Raw genomic sequence first — 21,749 nt, 5'->3', positions numbered from 1 at the left:
AAATCTTTTAAGATTTAAATAACACATTATTGCGCGATTATAATGAGCACCGCTTACATTGTGCTTTTAATAAATACTACTGCATTGTTCAAAAATTATTAATTGTGTCTCAAATTATTCTAGGGGGGTACAGCTTTACTGAAGGGGGAGTCATGTCCCCCCTGTCCCCCCCGGGAGTTCCGCCCCTGAATACTACAGTTCAATAGTAGGTACAGTCCTAACCAAGAAAAGAAAAGTCACTCTGTAACTGGCCAACCCAGTCTCACTCTGAAGTTGTCAAAATCTGGCACTTGGGCAGTGATTTGCGGCTTTAGACACTGACGAAAAAAGTCGTTCTTTAACAATTTGTGGTCTAGAGTAAATAAATATGACTCTAAATCTAAATTTGAACTGAGAAACATATAAAAACAACCATCACGTATCAAACTCCGCACGGTCTGCACAGTGAAGGTAAAACATAAAGTAAAGGGGAGACAGCTATGGAGGACAAAACATGACCTAAGTATCAATAAATAATACAGGATTACATAAATACAGAAATAAATAAATGTATCAATAAATAAATATAGGACTAAATAAATAAATACAGTAAAAAACATAATGATAAAAATATAATATGTGAAAAATGTATAAATAATACAGGAATAAACAATTAATTGCAGAAATAAATAAATATTGAAATTAATATGGATATAATTACAATAGAAAAATACATAAAAGTTGATAATTAGACATAAATACGTTTTAAATTTATTTCTTTATTTTTGTTTTTTTTCTTTATTTATGCATTTATTTATTTAAATATTTATTTCAGCATTTATTCTTTTACTTATTTACATATTTATTTATTTATTCCTGCATTTATTTATTTATACATTTATTTCTTCATTGATGCTTGTCATTTTTCGTCCTCCATACACAGAATTAGTTTATTCCACTGAAATAAACAATAATGAAGCAGCTGTGATGATCCTCATGTTGTTACATATTATTTATTTGGTTTCCTAAATGTCAAGATGCCGCACATTTATGTTAGATGAAGAAATGATAATCAGACATAGACATTGTTGATCATTACTAGAAAACATGGCCAGTGAGACAAAAAGTAGGAACACGTTGTTCTGTTATGAAATGAAAAAAAAAAAAAAAAACAGGAAAGATGAGTTTCAGTTATGTTCAGTGAAAACTACACACCACATGGACACACACCATTTTCATTATTGCATTTTAAAATAACAATACATGAATACAGCAGAATCTTTTGGTAATTATTAATCACGTACAGAATGAACATTAAACTCTGAGTATGAATTAAAAAAAACTGAATGCAGTCCTGAGTTTCATTTTGTTTTTTGGTGATAAAACTAAAATGAAAGGGAGAACTGAATGAGTAAGTTCCTTGACACCGGGGTTACTTCTCTTTATTCTCTGTGGGCTGCTCCCTGGATGCCTCGTTTGAAATCTGCAGAAAGGGAGTGCTGATCTCACTTGACTGCATGTCACCAGCCACCCGCAGCAGGCAGCTGAGGACCATGTCCTTTGCCAGGCCGGCCTCCAGGTTCCCTTCTCGACTCAGCTGCAAAGTGATCTGGTCCAGGCTGGTCAGGACCAGCTCTGATCCCAGCAGAGGGCAGATGGGGCCTTGGTTAGAGTCTGAACCAGGGGCGCCTTCCCTGGCCATGTTCTCCATCATGTATTGCTGGTACAAATCCAAGAGTTTCTGCTCCAGATAATGATTTAGAAGAGAGTTGGAGAATGGACCTTCCCGCCCCTGGAGCAAAAAACTCCGATCACGGGTACTCCCCAGTCTCCAGCGATTTGAACTTCCTCTCTGTGGATGCATAAGTCCGCCCTGAGATGCCTGTCCTGGGGGAGAGTCCTCCACTGCTGGGGGGACATCACAGGACTGGAGGAAAGGGCCGGCAGCCTGGTTCTCAGTACAGACCTGGAGCCCACCATCATTGGTTGAAAGAGGAAGCACCTGGTCGCCTCCGATATGGAGGTCGCTGTAATTCTGGCAGATGCTCTGACAGAAGGAAGGAACCAAGAAGGGGGCTTCACCAACTGAGCCAGCCTGAGCTGGGATCTCTATCTCTGGAGAGATCTGTCTGCCCGGCTGGGCTCCGTGGAAATCAAAGGACTGCAAAGGTGAAATGTACAAATCCTCCGAATCACTCCCGTTGTCCGTGCAACCTGTCAGCTCGGGGGAATTGTGATGAATGAGTGGAGTGTGTCTGACAGAGCCTGGCACCACGGTAGCAGCTGCTCTTGGCAGCCCATAAGCAGTCTGAGGAGTTCTTTGAGGAGGGAGCGGGTCCAGCTCCTCCAGTTCACCATAGGTCATGCTCAACAGTCTGCCTTCACAAAGCATGGCTGCAACAGAGAGCACATTCTCAGGAGCTGTTAGCACATTTATTAAAACACACTGTAATAAGAAGCAAGCGGCTAAAGTCAAGAGGGCTTGAGATTGAAACAAACTTGTTATATAGACCCTTTTAGGGCCGACGTCACAATGATGTTATTTTATTAGCTGGAGGCAAAACAGGACTCTCCCCCACAGGGCTGTAGGCTACATAGGAGTCTTAAAATGTCGTCTTGTTGTGTTATTGGGAGCCAGAATAGAAGGAGTCATGGCTCAAACTTAAATTTTATTGCATACCAGCCGCCACTGCCCGTTAACAAACACAAAGACAACTATGGTTAAATGTGATAAGACAAAAGGACTGGACAGAGGCGATCATCAAAAATGCTCACGTCATATCAGGTTAAGGAAAAAGTATTTCCTGTTGTAGGGATGAATAACGTTATGTGTATTAAGGGTTATCATGTCCACCTCATCAGAATTTGGCATAGTTTAAAGAGGGATGTTAGATTTCTCTGTAATGCTAACTTTTTAGCACATTAGCTAATGTTAGCTTCGATAGCAAAACAAACTGGCAGTGTCGTCCTCCTTTGTAAGATTGGCATAGTAATCAACCACAAAGCTTCCTGTGACATCATCCATCCACTGAGTGAGAGCATACTGGTTGGCCAGTCTCATGGTCCCGGAGAGTGAGTGACCTGACATGGTGCGTTGGTAAATTCAGTCTGACGCTCTACACTAAAATGAGAGTTCTGTTGGTTGAAGAAACGGAGCGTTATATTTCTATATAAATTAACGAACGGTTAAATTAATCACACATTCACTCTGCTCGGCACTCTGCTGCTCCGAGAGTGTGCTGTGGATAACCGATCGGTACATTCCGACAGCGTTACAAATATACCAACAGTCAAGTTCATGCTCCGGCACTTAGACTGAATAATTCTGAATGCACCACTTGTATCATCTTCCTCCGTTTCTACAACAAGCCAACAGAACTCACTGGGTAGCACTAGCTAATGTCTGTAGAAAATTGTTTTGCCTCCAGCTAAGCCCCACCCACCAAAAAACATTGTACTGTTTACTAACAGTAAAAGGGTCTATTAGGTGAGATCATAATTTTAGCCACTGAGCTCTTACGCAGACGTGGTTTGTAATTATTTGTGTTATTGTTAGCTAGCGCACGGTAAAGAGTCTTTTTTCTATTTATGGAGTTGTGTTGTTAATGTGCTAACTGGCTAACTAGCGTCTTGAATCTGTTCTGTCGGTCTCCTGGTTTCCCTTTTTCAATGACAAATACAGACTACTGTCACCTGCTGCTATAGATAGTGGTTTCTTCTCACGCCGAGTCAGAGCGTATATGCTAGTTGGCTGTTGGCTTGACCTCCTGAGAACCTGTGCCCTCATACCAGGACATTACATTTTGGGTTTACTGGACCTTATGCCTTATTCTGCTTAACTCAGACCTGTTCTCCTTGTTCGTGGACACTTTTTTGTGCCATCTAGTTGTAAGAGCACAATACACCAATCCATGTAAAAACAAGATGGCAGCCATCTCTGCCAAGTCGGTCTGTAGCCGGCCCCAACAGAAGCATGTACAAGATGTCACAAACTCAACAAAAAACACACATAAAACTGCACAAAACACAAAGAATGATTCAATAAAACCACCGTAAAACTCAATGACATCAGATCATTCATGACTACATTAATAATTCATCTTGAAAAGCTGTTTCAACCAAGTCTAAAAGGATTCTTTTCATGATCCATTTAGAGTTGTGTGAGTAAGGAGGTCAGTGTATTGATCCCCCCAACAGAAAAAGACAACATCGCTTCATCTAACAATCATAAAGATAAATCATATCCCTTTGAAACTAACCTCTTCCTACCTTGAACCGGAATCACAGTCCCACAGTCAGCTTTCACCTTAAGGTACCAGTCGTCCTTCCAGTCTTCATCATAGCAGAGAAAAACACTCCTGATTAGATAAATTATGTTTTCTATTGATGCAACCTGTGTTTACATGGTTATTTGATTGAAGACCTGCATGAATACGAGTGCATTCATGTGCGAGCGTTCTTTTTAATGCCACCCCAAGAGGAAGTGGGAATGTTAGATATTTTTTTTCTTTCTTCTCATTTCTGCAAAGTCAGTGTTGCAGCTGGGTTAGTCATGAATATATTGCAAGTAATCATCCTGCCAATTAATATCTTATTTTGATAGGATTGATACAGACAATCCCCTCCACTTCTTCATATGTAGATGATATCTATGTTACGGCCTTACATAAGTATGTACCTACCTCTGTATTTCCTCCAGCCAAATGAAATGAAATGACAGATGTTATGTTCTTATGAACGCAACATACACCATAAAAGGAAACCACAGAAGTTTTGTTTCTTTGTAAAAGACACAGGTGTGCTATTGGGGTAAAGTAAAAAGCAGAAAAGAAAGTCATATTATGATCAAAATCCTCAGGAAACAGAGAGGTCAACAGATGCTGATTCCTGTTTTCGTTTTACTGATAAGCCACACCACAATTTTCTGAGTGACGTCTCTGTGCTGTGAGAGCAGTTAAACATGCAGCTTTTTAGTCCAGTAACTGCTGTTTGGAGCCTCTAGTTTTACTCCCCATGTAATCTATGTGCGCAGCCAAAAGCAGAAGTGTGACTTCATGCTCGGTTATGTAACCACAGCTCATCATTTCCTCCTTGAAACCGTGCCTACTCCTCAGCGTGTTAGAGTAAACGCTGTAACTGTCGCAGTAAATTTGCCTCAGACGTTGGAGTGATGCTTAATTTCACCAGATGTGATGTAGTTTTTCTTTCCCTCGCTTTATTTGAGCTCCTCTGTGGTTAAAAACTTGTATGAATCTGATCTCTCTCGCAGCTGAGGTCTGAATCAGTTGTCTGGGGAAAGTGATGGAAACTTTCAGGCTATATTTATGGCCGGGATTTTTCCGAGATGAAAGCACCTTGTCTGCATATACGACTCGCTTCACTTATGTTCAGACTCCCTCTGCTTGCAGCAGGGATGCCCAACAATAGAAGCACATGAAACACGAGAGAGCGTGTTTTGTTATTAATCAGGCGAGGAAACCCAGACATAAGTCAACATCATGCAACTTCTGGAGTTTGTAACAACATCCAAGTCATTTATGCAACTGAATTTTAATCTTTAGCACCTTTTATAAACCATTACAATCCATCCACAGTTTAACCTATCAGATGTTGTTTTCTAAGAAGTTCAGTCTTGTGTAATACCTGGTTTATTAACAGGTTAAGTCACATTCACATGTAAAACTACAGACAGACGTTGATTTCCTTGCTGTTGTTGTTATTTTGTCCACTAAGTCTCGGATATCTGACACAGGCCTGCTGCTCAGTAGCACAAAGTGTAGAGTTACCAACCCGTTGCTACAGCAGTGTTGCTGAGCAACATCCGATAACACAAAAGACACGCTGAGATCAGGTTAGACGAGTGACTTGCACCTGCTTTTGTGTCACAAGAGAGCAGCCGTTTGGTAATTTCAGCACCCCGGACAGCGTCTGGTCACAGTGAACAGCTCCAGTTAGGCATTTTTGTTTGTTTGTTTGTTTGTTTGCTTGTTTTGAGACATATCGGCCTGCTTGAAGAGATGAATATGGATAGATGCTGCACAAACGCCAATGACAAGTTTGTAATCCTGAAAGGCTCCATTTAAAGGAATGTTCAGGAAGATTAATAATGTGTTCCGTCCCAACCATCATGGACACAAAGGACGGGATGGTAATGGTGGCGGTGGTGGTGGTGGTGGGTTTCGGTCTGAGCAGGACTACCACAACGCCTGCACCGTCAGGCTGGTCCGCAGCACCTCCATGCTCGTCGTGGGAGAGAAAACTCAAGCTGCCGTGGGCTCAACTTTAAAACGGAGCAAGAGCACAGTGAGCATCGAGTCGACCTTGTACTATTATCAGAGACAAGAGGACAGGATATGGCTCTACTCTCAGAATCAGAACTGCCTAGAGTACCTGGAAGCGCTCGTGGCTTTGAGACGGCAGTACACAAAGAGCGTGAGTGACTTGAAAAGTAACGATGCCAAGGCCACAGTGTCTTCCAAGAAGAAGCCCGCACCCCCTCCGCCTGCGAAGGAAGAACCGGTAAGCTTAAATCATCTATCCTAGAGCACATGGCAGGCAATATCAAAGACAAATGTTCTCCCTTTTTTTTTTTAAACGCAGACATCAAGAGCCAAACCCTCTGCCCCTCCGGTCCCCAATGTCGAGGACACGTTGCAGTTCTTTGATGCAGTCATCGCTGACTGCGACAGCGAACCTCTGCGCAAACCGTACATGGATGATGGACATGCAGATGTGGACTTCATAGGTGGGTGTGGGTTTGAAAACCTCTTAGCCCCTGCAGGTCTTAAAGGGGAGTTACACCCATTTAAAAAAAAAATTTTTTTAAAAATCGTACGTTATTCCTATGATCTAAGACAGCCAAAACTATTAGTAAACATATTAGAACTCTTACAAATCCAAAGCTAGAATGCTGAAACTCAGATTTCTCAAACTCAAAATCTGCTCCATAGACAGTGAAGGGGTAAAGATGTTCTAGATGACACTAAGAGCACCCAGGGGAATGTTCTGAATATGGGAACATTTTCTTTCCCAGAACTTGTGAACACCACAACATAATGAATCTCATTTGGGTATTTAAAAGGAAACAACTAATGTCAGTCTCCATTCATTGTCTATGGAACATCTCCAGATTTTATACTTGATGACATCACAAGTTTGAGATCTAAGGGGAGTTTATACTTGTCTGGCAGACCCTACGCCGTAGCCTACGCACGTGGCCCACGCTGTTGTGAGCATTTACTTGTGCGGTGTTGAGTCTGTGTCACTCTGCAGTTACACCACCAAAACACTAGTCAGTGGTGAGGTTTCTGTGAAGTGCTGTAAAGTGTAGTTGATTCAAATACAAACATTAAACATGGCTTAATAGCAACAATTTCAAACACAGGTACACAAAATCAGCTTCACTATAACTCGCAGCATTCACAGATGAAACGCTTGTCTTTTGCTGGATACATTTTCCCCACAAATACAACATGCCAATGTTTCTAGCACAAGCCTATGGCATTTTTTCATTGCTAAAATTCAGGAACGACAGCAAAATTTAACAAAGGTAACGGTACAAAATTCGGTGTCTTATACTAAACATGTTTGCCAAACAAATATAACTTGCTAACGTTATTAGCACAAGCCTGTGGCATTTTACATTGTATAAATTAGCCTAGCTACGAGTGGACATTTCCTCTACTGATATGAAGCCAGAATAAATCACACACAAGAGTTAAAATGCTATTTTTGTGGAGGCTTTATTGTCTTCACAATTTGTTTCTTATCTGTGAAATAAAAGTAAATAAAAGCTTCGTGTTAGCATAGCTTAACTACTTATAAAGCTAGCTCTCTAATATTCTCGCCAATTGGCTAGCTTACTTGTTAGCATAGCCTATTTAGCAAGCTAACTCGCTGACATTCTAGGCAATTGGTAAGCTTACTTGTTAGCATAGCCTACCTAGTTAGCAAGCTATCTTACTACTATAATATATACTTAAAGAATATTTCAAATGCAAGCCTTTTACTGTTAACATGTTTTGCTGTATTGCTACTTCAACTTTAGGATTTTGTCATTATTTCAAATGGAAATGTGCATTTAACTGTTGGTCGTACTTTTTAGATTGCAGTTTTACATGTTAGGTTCAAGTAATAATTTACACTGCTGTATATTGGGCTAAAAGTATATGGTAGTACTAGCAGTAGTTGTTGTTTGTACTATAGTAGTAAAATGTAACCTGAACCAGCTATGAAAAATACTGTTCACAAGTTAACATATCAATAATTTAAACACTATGAAAGATGCCACTTTTTCACAAGTCCTTTTTACTTGGGACACTTACAATGGAACATTCTAACATTGTTATAGCCCTACTTTTATAATTGCACAGGTGTCACAATGTTAATGTCCAAGTAACTCAGCATGCACCGTAGAGCTGAACTTTCACATCTGAATGGAATAGTCATTATTGATTGAGTTTTTCCTGCTTTGACGTGTCAAATGTATGCTGTGGAAAACATCTATTGTTATCTCACCCCCGGTTGGATGTGGTGGGTTGAGGTCAGGTGTGGTTAAAGACTGGGAAAGGTCAGACTTTTTGTAAGGTACTCTTTAATACAGTGCCCCAGCTCTTAGAGGCCAGCTGATTGTCTACATCAACCTGTCAGTCTCATATTAAACTGTGTGGACCTTGAACTAATAACGAAGGAGAAATCTGAACCCCGTGGCTTGACCGGTTGGGAACCACTGACCTAGATTGTTTTGGTGTGAGTTGCCGAGTGTTGGAGATATTGGCTGTAGAAATGTTTGCCCTCTCTCCAATATAATGGGACTAGATAGCACTCAGCTTGTGGTGCTCAAAGTGCCAAAAAATACATTTAAAATAATCAGCAGCAATGTCTCTAGAAATCATGACCTGGTTACTCAAGATAATCCACAGACCTTGTGGTGAGCAGTTTCATGTAGGAACTACAGTATTCACCTTTAAGGCATCAACCAAAATAATCCAGCACCAAGTAGTATTGAACAGTTGCCAAACGATACCTTTGTTCAATCCTTTCTGTGCCTGGGGTCTAATCCTAGACTGTCCTGACTCCCCACAGGAATAGCAAACTTTCTGTTGCTGCTGTCTCGTCCCCGCAAACGGTGAGTTCAGTGTCGGCCTTGTTAACATGAGCTAACACAGCGGTGGCCAATATCCAACACAGAGCCTTTAAACAGTCCCAAGAAAGTGACACCAACACCAAAATGGTTCATCTCTTGTCATTAAACCTGTTAATAGCTGTTAGGTAACATTAGCCGTGTGATGCTACCAGTTAGCCCTGTCACTGTGTGCATGCAGCCAGACAGACTCTTAGTCTTAGTCAGTTACTCATAATTTTTTTAATAATACCAGGTCTAATCATAGCTCAACCAAGGACACCATTAAAGTGTTTCGTCTTGTGCTGTCACAAGCACGAGCCTCTCATCCATGAGTAGATGCTCACTTCCTTCTGTGCTGTGATTATGTTGAGGTTGAGGTTTTCAATTTGTTTTGATGTTTTGAGCACCACAAGCTGAGTGCCACCTAGTTCCATTATATTGAAGAGAAGGCAGACATCTCTACGACTGATATCTCCAACACTCAGCAGCTCACACCAAAACAATCTATATTAATAAATAGCACTAAAGGTAAGAGGAAAAATATGAATTTTCGATTTTGGGGTGAGCCTCAGCCTCAGCTCAAGCTCTTACTCCCTGCTCTTCTCTCCCACAGTGGCCTCCAGCTCAGCCGAACACGACCTCCACTCCAACTGGGTCCTGCGGGTCCCTCGGGTCGCGGACGACCCCAACCAGAAAGCGGATCATGACTGTGCCAAGGAAAGCGCCCCGAAGAAGAAAAACCAGAATGGGTCCACAAGCAGCAGACTGCGGCTGCAGAGGAACCCAATCCATCTTCCCAAAGTGGTGGAGAGTGCATTCCAGACTCTGCGCTTCAAGCCCAAATTAAAAAAGCAGTGAAGCCTGATAGACATTTAAAACCACCAGCACTGCCATGATGCTGACATGGAGCTCAACCTAGTTTGTATGGACAGACACCATGCTCTGATAAAACTCCATCCGGACAATTAATACTTGCATAAAATATGTAGAAGGTATTTTAAAGGGATAGTCCAGATTTTTGAAGCAGGCTTGTATGAGGTGCTTATCCATAGACAGTATATTGCAAAAGTTGGCATGCCCCTAGTGTGGAGAAGCAGGCTGGAGTCTGACATGGAAGCTAAGTCATCTACTGCTGTGGCGGGGTCTGCCACAAATCATATTTTAGCCACCCGAATAAATCAATATCAGTTTACATGTTCACTATATTGAGAGTTTTTTTCACTGTTTTACCGTCATTTAAGCGGTCATTATCGCTCTCTCATAACCAGACTCCATTGAGAAAACTCAAACTAAGTTCCCCATACAACCCCACTTCAAAAAATCCGCACTATCCCTTTAATAAAGCAAATGTTAGAAATCTGTCTCATTGATGATGTCAAGTCAGTGACTTGTCATAGTTGGAAAACCATAGGCGTTACTTATAACATTAACGATGGCTCTGTTCTTTTGAAGTGTCCCAGTAAGTCATGACACCATGACCAACATGCACAATACCAGGACCCTGAAACAGAAGCAGCTGAATGGAACTCAGCCATCGTTCATTCATTATTTACTCCTGTGTTTTTCCTTTTACATGTCAAAATGTCTCCTGTGAAAAAGGCATATCCAGTATGATCTGTTTCAAGGATTTTCTGAACCTCAATATGCGATTCATACGTCTCAATAAGATGCCACTTTAAATGAATATTACTTTGAGGAATTTTACAGTTTAGTATGTAATAAAAAAATTCCTTCTGATGCCAGGAGATTACTCTAATCCTTCTGTTAATAGCATTTCTTTAAAGTGTGCTTTTGAACAGAATTAAATAAGAGAAGTAATATATAATATAAAACACTGTGATAGGTATGGAATTTAGCTTGAGTAGGGTTTATGGTTCAGACCTGCGGAGAGATGGCATTCATTCGAGGTATCGAAGGAAACGGTAAATTGCAACACTGTCCTTCACAGCAGTGAGACTCACTGAAAGGTAAACATATTTCTGAACTGCATGAATGCCAGCTTCATTTAAGAGAGGTCTAGATTTGTAAGGCGAGTCTCAGGGCTGGGTTGACTGAAAAGTTGAAAAGCAGTGAAGGTTATCCTGCTTGTTGTTGCTGAAGTTAAAATGGTCGTAAACATTAAGGGTCAATTCAGCCAATTACAAAAAAGAAACCCTCATTTCTGATTTGATGTTATCTTGCAGTGCTGATATTTCTGGATTTATTTGCCCATCGAATGAACCCTGGGCTGTCTGCATGCTTAGATACCACAGGGGGTAGTTACAAAAAAAGTCTTTGTGCAATTTGGGTAAGATGTCATGGTGGAAGAAGTATTCGGACTGTTTACTTTAAAAGGACAAATACTCAAAGTATAAAGTAAAGGGGTTATCAGTCATTATGCAGAATGTCTCCTTTCAGAGTTGTACTTAAATCACTGAAAAATACATGTAATATTTAAATGTTGTAGTTGGTCAACATGGAGCAAAGTTTAGATGTAGATCAGGAGTCGGCAACCTTCACCATTGCAAGAGATATCTTTGCCAAAAATAAATAAACCTGTCTGGAGCAGCAAAACATATTTGAGCCTTATAACAGCCTATTAAATCTTAATTAGCCCATCAACATTACTAAAAGCTCTAAATGAGCATTCATTAATATGTTTTACCAACAGGTGTCTGCAGTGGGTTATTTAGAAGTATTTGGTACTTTAATTTTGCAGCGTTAGCAGTGAAAGCTAACGAATCTGTTCATGAGGGATGAAATTCTTTATTTTCTTCCGAGACTTTTCTTTTTTTAAATTTGGAATCCGTAGCGAGCCACCGCCTTTGAAGTTCGGCAAAACTATGAGGAAAAAGCAAAAGGTCGTAGATGATGATGACATGTTTTTGTAGGGCCGCACTCTGATAGTTGAAGATTCAAATCATCAGTCAGAGACCCCTCAGTAGATCAAGATTACTTGAAGTTAGCGTTTTTTGCTGGAGGTATTATGTTTGCTGGTTGTCCGCCCCATTCTCGTGAACACAAAATCTTAAGGACACCTTAACAGAATTTCTTCCAATTTGGCACAAACTTCCACTTGAACTCAGAAATTAACTACAGAGAATTTGGTGGTCAAAGTTAAAAGGTCAAGGTCACTGTGACCTTGTCCGTCTGGTTCTCTTGAATGTGACATCTCAAGAAGGCCTTGAGGGCATTTCCTTGATTTTGGCACAAACGTTCACTTGAAACGTATTCTCATCGCTGTCATAAATGCTATTTATTGCATTACTATTATCATTATTATTATTTATTGCAATTCTTCGGTCTGTCCAATGATTGTAAACACGTCATTGGGTCTGTCAGGCTGGAAAAATGTTTGCGGTAATGTTACCTAAAATATTTAAGGCCTTATATTAAGAAACGTTTAAGACATTTTAAGGACCTGTAGACACCCTGTAAACATGTTTACAGCCACCTGTAAAATTAACATTTTATTAAGGTTTACAGTTATGCAAAATTAAGGGTGTGGCCACTTTGAGTGACAGTTGGTCTGCAAGACGTCACCAAAGTCTGGTACAGACTGTACGGGTGGTGAATTGTTTTATAACTCACCGCTTACATTTTATTAAGGCTTAAAGTTACCCAGTATTAATAGCGGCCACTTTAAATGACAGTCTGTCTTTTGATAGTGTCCTCGTCTTCTCAGTAAAACCCACCCCTCGCTCCTCCACAGCCCCAGCCTCTCGCCCAAATATGGTCACTTCTGGCCTCAAAAAACTAATTTTGTGACAGCTGAAATGCCGAATTTGAGGCCTCAAAACAAGACTCCACAAACCAATTGGTGACGTCATAGTATCTACGTCTATTATTTATACAATCTATGCTTCTAATAGAAATTTAAATTTTATGCCCTTACTGTCCAAAGAGAATGTGAAGTTCACATCATGGCATGTTAAATGTTTCAGAAAGAGGCTCCATCTTGTAAGGATGGTGGTCAGGCAACTGTATTTGGACAAACTAATCACAATAAACAGATTATAGACCTCAATGCACTACGTCCACTCACATAACTTGGATATTGTAAAGTATCTAATTTTTGGACTGAGTGTGTACACTCTGGTAGAAGTAACAGAGCGCGTACCTCAAAGATGGCGCCCCCATCTCACACAGCGTGATATTCATTCATAGTCTGTTTTTCCCTGTGGTATCAAATAGATATTTTACAAGGTACTGTATTGAAGTTAGAGATTCCAGTATCGTGACAACACTAGTACAAACATTAATGTGGTCAGAATACAAGTGATAACTTTCCTGCATTATTACTTTACCTTCCACAGCGTGAAATCAAGTCATACATCAAATACATTTCCTTTTCTTTATTACAAATGTTTCATATACAAAACCAGAAACTGTACAACATTCACTTATTTTTCTGCTTTGACCTTGGGGCTGAAGAAGGACGACATCGTCTTCATGCCGGTCTTGTCCACCTTCGCCAGAGATTTCTGAGCAGCAGTCATCTTCTTGGGCGGCTGGAATAAGAGACAATAAAAATCAATAGGATAACTCCACACCTTCGCACAGAAACAGCAGGGAATTCATTACATGTCATGAACTTCAATTCAAGTTGAGAAAGTTAACAAGGTAAGCCCCTCTGACCCATGTGTGTACAGACAAAGCTTAAAGAAAGTGTTCAGCCAACAACAGCTACGCTGACAATCACTCAAGGTCTTTAACAAAGAGAGAAAACAGACTTCAGAGATGAAAGCAAAGACATGACCAAAAGTCATTATGATATAATCAAAAGAGAGGCTGATCAAAGCCACAGACTCCACCAGTAATTGTTTGGTCTTTTCAGGCAGACATCTCAGTATTACACTCACTTTCCGCGCAAAGTCTGCACTGTTGAATTTGGTGTAGTCGTCTCCGGCCTCCACCGGTTTGTCTGAAAGTTTCCGCTTCTGCCAAACGAGGAAGTAAGACAAGCTTTTCATGACAACCAGGACCAAACTTTTTTATAAACCACAGAAAAACACCACAACGAGCAAGGAGGACGTCACACTGTCAAACATAAGGCTCTCACAATTTAGGTTAAAAACAAACAAGCACAGCACAGATGCTACAGTGTTAGAGGTGTAGGACTACAGAGAAGATGCACGGCTGATTCGACAGCAGCAGACAGAAAAAAGCTGTGCTGATTTCACAAAGAGACACAAACCTTGGAAGGAGGTTCAGTCTCCTTTGGACTTGTGAGCTCTGGTAACCTGTGGAGTACAATAAGAAGCATGCTTGAGCACTAACAGTACTAATAATTATCATAGCACACAAGTGTCATCTGTCTGAACTTACTGCAGGTGATTGAGGAGGGCTTTGCTCAGGTCCTCACTGAGGTACTCTGATATCAGGCCATGAGCATAGCGTAGGTAGTCCTCTGTATCATGGAGATGAGAGAAATGACAGCCGGTAATTGGCAATATAATCCAGCTTTGTTTGATAGAGCTTGATGTTGGGAAATGTTTTAACATCATAACCCACAGACATAAACGATGCAATATTACTGCCATCTACTGGTCAACATCCTCTCTGCTGCTTGTGTTTTCACAGGAAGCTGAGGCTGGAGTTTCACACAGGTATAGGATGGGATTCGACTTTGAAAAAGGGAAGTGGCTTACCCTCACAGTAGTCCGACTCTGACTTCATTCTGACGTACGTTGTGGATTTGACTCCTTCTCCCACAGAGATACTTCTCGCTTTGAGTGCAGTGACAGTCCTCTCCACCTACACCAACAGGTACAAAACACTGTATGTAACTCTACTGTGTAAAACTCATCATGGATTTTCACCAGGGTTGGAAATTAAATTGTTTGTCCACTTGCCACTACAGCTGGTAAAGATTACCATTGCTTTTTTGGGTGGTAAGAGAAGCAAATCTAGCAGCCACCTGCATATTTTACCAACATTTGGCTAATTTCCAGCTCTTTTTTCACATGAACAGTTTTCCTGATATTTATGATATCATATAGATGAGTGGTTCCCAACTGGTGGATCGTGGTCCAAAAGTGGGTCGCAGATCCATTCTGAATGGACCACAAGTGACTCACAAACATGTAAATTTCCGGCACAGAGCTTTTATTTTGAAGTGCTGTTTCCTGTTGTAAAGTAAGTGAATAATAGATAGGTACCTAACAGAGACAGCAAACTAGCTTGACAACAAGGCCAAACACAAGTATGTCACTAAATATATTGAACTGTGTGGACCTTAAACTAATGACTAGAGAGAAATCTGGACCAGTTGGGAACCACTGATATAATTCCTCCTTTCAACTTAATCAATCAGCCTCTCCTCATCCATCGTGGAGTGTCAAAAGCATGCGACAGGACTGAAACAGGGCATCCAACAAAAGTTCTGCTCAACCTGCGCACCAGGTTGCTCTTTTGTCGGCTTGAAATCCAAAATGTTGCCATGTTGGTATAATTTTAGTTTAGAGACTAACTCTGCCATGTCTTGTCAACTCAAAAAACATACTGTCTAGTAAACAAACTCAATGTGCACTACTCACCCCCCTCCCACCTCTACTGAAATTTGTTCTCAGGGGAAGCCTGTCAGACTGCTGGCTCAGTTAAGTCACATAAATCCATCGATCCACCAGTCGTGTCTGTGCTTTCGCGTTGTCTGCTGGAATGATATGATGATTGCTACATAGTAGTGTTGCACGGTATACTGGTACCAACGGTAGACTGTGGTACTAAAACATGATGGTACATAAGATACCATAATGTTGGAGTACCTCAGGTACCACTACTGTGGGATAAGTTCAAAGTCCAATCGCAAGAGGATGAGTGTCCATGCGCCGTCCAATAACGGCGCGCGCTGGCCACCTGGCACTCGATATGCGGCTGCAGTGGTTTGTTTTCCAATGACATTTCTGAGCTATTGAGTATCTTTAAGCAGTGAGTTATTATTTATTTTTACTTGTAGGCTAGATTTGTTTATATAAGCTACAGTGATATGTTTTCCACAGAGCTCTACGGTGTGAGCATTTTACTCGCATTTGAGACTAAAAATAGTTTTGTGCGAGCAAAAGAAATCATTCAGCATGATGTGCGAGTACAGATTTCAACCAGCAGCAGAAACTAAAGGCGAATCCTGCTGGTTGTGGGTTGAACGGGGGTCACAGACAGAAATACGGCAGCCATAGTGCTCCGCGGCGCAAGATAGCGGCTTACCAATAAGTCTTCGGTGGTGTCATGACTGCCCAAAAGTACCTGAACAGCCAAGCCGTGGCGGCACACAGGTATGTGACGTGTCAGAGGAGAAATGAGCCATTTCCACAAACCTCACCGCACTTTAGGGACTGTTCTTTACTTGTCAGGGGAGGAGGGTGGCTGGTTGATTTTTATTTTATTTATTTATTTTATTTTGATCCCCCCCATGTTAATCACTTATTGATGCTGTTTTTGAAGTATGAATATGTCAATAAGTAATTTATTCCATTGAAATATCATTGATGTATTATAGAAAAGTGATTCATCTTTTTATAAATGACAAAAGGCACATCTGCCTCATTTTCGCTGTGGTATCGTGATACTATTCAGAACCATGATACTTTCACGGGTATTGTACCATGGGTCCCAATTTTGGTACCGTGACAACATTACTACATTGTAGTGTCTACTTGATTTGTATCTGTGCTGTTCAGATTAATATGACAGGTATTTTTTTTGTTTTTTGATAGTGTATATTGCACTAGTAGTTTAACACTGTCTTGGAATTTAATAAATATTGACAATCAATTTGAAACCCTTACAGTTACATATTTGTTTTCAGGGTGGGATTTTTCCTGTTAACAGGATTTCCTGCTTTTCTGACCTCCTTTTCTGACCTTATACTACTCGGGATGGGATCGGAAGTGAAAAAATGTGGATCCGTGCATCCCTAGCTGAAGCTTCAAATTACAGACAGTAATCTGAAAAAGAAATTGACTTTAATTACAAGGTAGTCACAGGGCATGCGAGGTGTTCTTCAGTGAGATTAACACTACTGCTACTGTTCATCAAAATTGCATCTACAAAACACGGCACCGGTCATTTTCAGCATTTGTTGACAGCAGATCAGTTAAAAATATTGCAGGAAGTAATGGAACAAAAACAAGCAGCCATGGTGAGCTGTTAGATGAAGAGCTGCAGGTGACAGGCTGCACACCTCCAACTCCATTGGGATGTAACAAGCTCCTTTTCCCTCATTAATGTTATCAGCTTTTCAAGTGTTGACAGGTTTTAATCCAAAATACTACCAAATAGGCACTTTTGCTTTGTGATTTGACACCAAATCCTGCGCCATCATCTTGTCAGTTAACCCTCCTTATAAGTGAAATCTGACTGTTAATTCTGTGCTCTCAGTTTATAGCTTTAGCATCAGTCATCCGACTAAGTAGCCTTCTGATTGAGGAAAAAGAAGCAAAATGATGGTGTTGGCAGTGGGCAAGTAATGTAACTGGTATATGCCCTAACATCATGTAACACCTGTAATGTCAATGACCACAGCAGGCCTATGTCTTGCTGTCTTCGGCCCTTCACAGAAGAATATGTTTGAATTTCACAGTGTTAATGAGTTCTTGTGATTACCTTTTTCTTCAACCAATTCATCGTCTTCTCTTCACTGTATCGATGGAACTTCAGACTTCCCACCTCTGGAAACATGAAACACAGCATTTAACCAATGCGATCAGCATAACCTTAAAGTTGACCGACATTAGCTTCAAAAAATAAACTTCACCTTTTTCCTCTGCGATGTGGTGCAGGGAGGCCAGGGAGCGTGTGCAGCTCAGCAGCCTTGAGCAAGCTGGGAATTCCTCGTCCATAACAACTTGATCCACCGGCTGGAACTTCCCCTGAGCAACAAATGACATACAACGGATACTGTGACATTCATGTGTGAGGGGTAAGTGAGGAAACTGAGTCCTATTTACAGTGACTGCTGCTGATCGTATTCAGCTGGATAACATGCAGACACTGTTCTTTTAAAATATAGACTGGATTGGGCTGATAGAAATAAAGTTAAACAGATTTATTGTGCAGTCTGTGTCTATAATATTAGTAACATTAAATACAAGAATCATATTTAATTAACATTATATTTAAAAACATTAGTACACAAAATAAGTTAATTATTAAGTTTAAAAAATAAAACATAAATTAGACTCCAATGGGCAGAACAAAGCTTCATGAAAACATCACTGAAACAACAGCTGTGAGATTAACATAGGTTTCTGTTTCTTACCTCTCTGCCAGATTTAATCAAATATGGCAAAATTAGATAGAGAGGATCCATCGGTGTTAAAAAGAGAAGTCTCCCATCTGTTAAACAAATAGAGAGAAACAAACACCTGATTATCACATGGTCAAATTCAAAACCTAGACCACAGTTAAAAATACATAATAAAAGTGCAGCATTTCTAAATGTTCAAATGCGTCATGTAGCATACTGCACATATCTTTTATATACTTTTTATTTTTTATAATGTAAGTTATCTATGTAAGACCAACTGTGACATGACCCAATTTCCCCTGTGGAAAACAAAGTATTTCTGATTCTGACAATTTAAACTTAAATTTAATCAACATATAAAACAATGTTTGACAGACCTAATGGTTTGTTTTAATTACATTTTTATCAGCAGATCCTCTTTGTCATTGTTGAGAATGAGAAAAAACTCTTTTACAGCTGAGAAATACAGCTAATTGAGACTAAAGGTGATGTGAGCCTTTGTAGCACTGTATGTAATTATCATTAGTTTGGTCAGAGTTTGAACTGTAACAAGGACTGAGACCAACCTCTCTGTACAGTCTGACCAACAAACCAGGAGTGGAAATCTTCTTCAAATGCTTTGACCTCAAACAGCTGTGCGTCCCCACTACTGAGCATATACAGAGATGCCACATCTACCAGACAAAAAAACAAGGAGGAACTGAGTTACTTTCACTTCAACATCAGCAAATGCATTTCATAAGATACAGAATTAGACTGCTGGGGAAAAGCCTTAACTTTCATGTGATGTTTATTTTATGTTATACATACCCTCATGTTTGAATTGATCAGATTTTGACTTCATGTTAATACAGTGTTGTTAAGAATGCAGCTAACAGTTATGTTTACATTCAGAGTTACTTAGTAAAACACCTTGTGTGTATCCTTGAGGTCCAACAAATGTGAATGCATTTCCTTCCTCATAAAATATTTGCACAAGACTGACAAACTAGGATAAAAACTAATAGAAAAAAAGCTCCAGAGCACTACTAGAGGTCAAAAACTAGCTCAAACTTCTCCTGTTTGAAAACCATCAACTCCCAGTTAGGATTTCTCCAGTGGTCCTTCTTCAGATTTTTTTTCCGACGTTTGGCTCATCATGGAGGGGCTACTAGCTATAGTTGCCGATGCGAAAACATGAATGGCCCTCTCTAGAGTCAGTGTTTGGTTTTTTCCGTTCTGGGCTACTCTAGAAACGTGGTAGTGCAACATGGTGGACTCTATGGACGAGGACCCCCTCCCCATGTAGGTATAAATGGCTCACTTTAAGTAACAAAAACCCAACAATCTTTATTTTCAGGTGATTATACACTAAAGAAAACATACTACTTATATTCTAGTTCTGCCAATATAGCCCCCTACGTTCTACACACTGAACCTTTAAATACTAATAAATAGGAAAAAAGTAGATATTTGCTTATGACTTCATGTTAATAATCTTCTGTCATAATAAACTGAATATATTGACGCATTGGATACTTTGGATTGTTACTGATTGTTGGAAAAAAAACAAGATTCGAAAACGTCGCCTCGGGCTATGGAAACTTGACAGACATTTTTACTATCCTCTGACAATTTATAGACCTGAGATTGTTAGTTGCAGCCGCAGAGATAATGTTACAACAATAAGAAAAGTGCTCGACCTGTAGCAGGATTCCTTAGCCTCACAAAAGCTGGGTCACTGTCGTGCTTCTGTATGTGGATGGCAGAGTCTGTGGACACCAAAACAGAAGCGACATTCATGATAAGTAAAGAGTCATCTCTCAGAAAAATTCACTGTGTACTCTGTGAGAAATGATAACTGTCTGGCTATATGTCAATCTGAGAACAAAAGCAAAGTTAACACTACTAAACTGGGCACAAATGATAAAGGGACAGTTTTCTGAAGTGGGGTTGTATGAGGTACTTATCCATAGTCAGTGTATCACATGCTGTAGATGGCGGTCTGCATGCTCCCATTTTGGAGAAGCAAGCAGGACTCTGACACAAAAGTTCCATCTAAAAATTTCAATATCAGTTTAAGCGTACGCTATATTTAAAGTATTCTCATCACTTTACTGCCAGACAGCCGGTTTTGACAGCTTCAGCTCCTCATCTATGCTCTAATACAGCCACCAGACTACATTGATAAAAACAGTAATTTTAGCTTGCTGACCATGGGAGCTGTTGATCTACCACCGGCTTGATCAGTTAGTTAGTTAGTATTATTGAGTGACTTTGGCTTTTAAAAGGGTTAGTTTGGATTCACCAAAGTCACAATATAACACAAACAAAGAAGCTGTTGGAGGCAGCAGTAGACCAGCCGCTCCTATGTTGGGCATTGTTTAATCTCTGGTTTTCTCAATGGAGTCTGGCACTGAAGAGATTACCTTGATGGCTTCATTTCCTGGTTGGTAATCACCGTCTGGCAGTGAGATAAAGCAGTGGACATATTCTCAATATAGTGTACACTCAAACTGATATTGAACTTTTTAAGGTGGGACTTTTTATAGGTGGCAAAAATACGTTTTGTTGCGGACACCTGCACATCAGTAGATGTTTCGCTTTCATGTCAGACTCCTGTCCACTTCTCCAAACTGGGGGCGTGCCGGCTGACATCTACTGTGTATAGTACACTGTCTATGAATAAGTACCTCATACAACCCTACTTTAAAAAAAACAAACAATGCCTTTAACGTTATTTTTTGGAAGATACTCAAAACAAACAACTAGCTAACTTAGTAGTTAGGCGTCATTTCCTGTGATATGTGGCTAAAGTTAGAAGCAAGCTAGCATAATAGCTAACACTGCCGTTAGTTAACTAAGGAGCTTAACGTTACATGATGACAGTTAGGTCTAATAACGGTGCTATGGCTACCTGCATGTACATGTAGCAAGCTAGCTTAGCAAAGTTAGCTCAAACTGAGTGTCTTCATTGCACAGCTTCACCTACCTGCAGCGATGACAACCCAGCTGTCGTTATTTACATGAGGCGTTCGCTTCTTTTTAGTCGCCATGTTGTATTATTGAGTTTAACGGAGTGTGCTGCTGTTCCCCTGAGTTGTTATTTCTATTAAATGAATGTATATTTGAGCTAAAACAGTGTCGGCCTGCTGAGTGTCAAAGCTACTTTTCGCCTGACGACATGAGCTCAGAAAAGGCGCCTCTGCTGTGAGCACTTCCTGCGACTGTCACCGAGGGGAAAACAACACTTTTGTTATTGTGTTTCTATCGCCTCATTTCGATTCGTTTTTACAAACAAATACTATTGATCATGTTTTAAAAAGTAAAGAAATATATCGGCGTCGAAACAAGCACACAAAGACATGACAAAGGTAATGTTGTAGACGTTGAATTCACTCTGTTCACCCCTGTTTTTAACGTAGTGGAACATTCCGTGCT

General features: G+C 40.3%; 3 protein-coding genes across 5 annotated transcripts; 1 reads left to right on the top strand and 2 right to left on the bottom strand.

The window, feature by feature from the left end:
* Positions 1 to 741: 741 nt before the first annotated feature.
* LOC126393614 (TLR adapter interacting with SLC15A4 on the lysosome) lies at positions 742 to 4,435 on the bottom strand. 2 transcript variants are annotated; one of them, XM_050049853.1, is made up of 2 exons: positions 4,239 to 4,435; positions 742 to 2,373 (listed from the first exon to the last, which is right to left on the bottom strand). In XM_050049853.1, exon 2 carries the CDS (start codon positions 2,369 to 2,371, stop codon positions 1,412 to 1,414), a length of 960 nt encoding a protein of 319 aa, XP_049905810.1. In that variant the 5' UTR covers positions 2,372 to 2,373; positions 4,239 to 4,435; the 3' UTR covers positions 742 to 1,411. The 2 variants fall into 2 exon arrangements, with proteins under 2 accessions (XP_049905810.1, XP_049905809.1); XM_050049852.1 differs by having other exon boundaries at positions 4,249 to 4,421.
* A 200-nt stretch (positions 4,436 to 4,635) lies between these two features.
* LOC126393615 (uncharacterized protein C13orf42) lies at positions 4,636 to 12,001 on the top strand. Its single transcript, XM_050049855.1, has 3 exons — positions 4,636 to 6,498; positions 6,580 to 6,724; positions 9,717 to 12,001. The coding sequence occupies exons 1-3, from the start codon at positions 6,067 to 6,069 to the stop codon at positions 9,959 to 9,961; spliced, it is 822 nt and encodes a 273-aa protein (XP_049905812.1). The 5' UTR covers positions 4,636 to 6,066; the 3' UTR covers positions 9,962 to 12,001.
* A 1,420-nt stretch (positions 12,002 to 13,421) lies between these two features.
* On the bottom strand, positions 13,422 to 21,535 carry rnaseh2b (ribonuclease H2, subunit B). Of its 2 annotated transcripts, XM_050048590.1 has the most exons (11): positions 21,301 to 21,534; positions 20,012 to 20,080; positions 18,896 to 19,003; positions 18,342 to 18,418; positions 17,838 to 17,952; positions 17,687 to 17,751; positions 14,734 to 14,839; positions 14,411 to 14,492; positions 14,280 to 14,325; positions 13,945 to 14,022; positions 13,422 to 13,593 (listed from the first exon to the last, which is right to left on the bottom strand). In XM_050048590.1, exons 1-11 carry the CDS (start codon positions 21,362 to 21,364, stop codon positions 13,486 to 13,488), a joined length of 918 nt encoding a protein of 305 aa, XP_049904547.1. In that variant the 5' UTR covers positions 21,365 to 21,534; the 3' UTR covers positions 13,422 to 13,485. The 2 variants fall into 2 exon arrangements, with proteins under 2 accessions (XP_049904547.1, XP_049904548.1); XM_050048591.1 differs by lacking the exon at positions 13,945 to 14,022 and having other exon boundaries at positions 21,301 to 21,535.
* Between the last annotated feature and the right edge of the window lie 214 nt (positions 21,536 to 21,749).

Source organism: Epinephelus moara, chromosome 7 (assembly GCF_006386435.1).
Source record: "Epinephelus moara isolate mb chromosome 7, YSFRI_EMoa_1.0, whole genome shotgun sequence".
Classification (NCBI taxonomy): domain Eukaryota; kingdom Metazoa; phylum Chordata; class Actinopteri; order Perciformes; family Serranidae; genus Epinephelus; species Epinephelus moara.
This window is presented reverse-complemented; position numbering and strand designations above follow the sequence as displayed.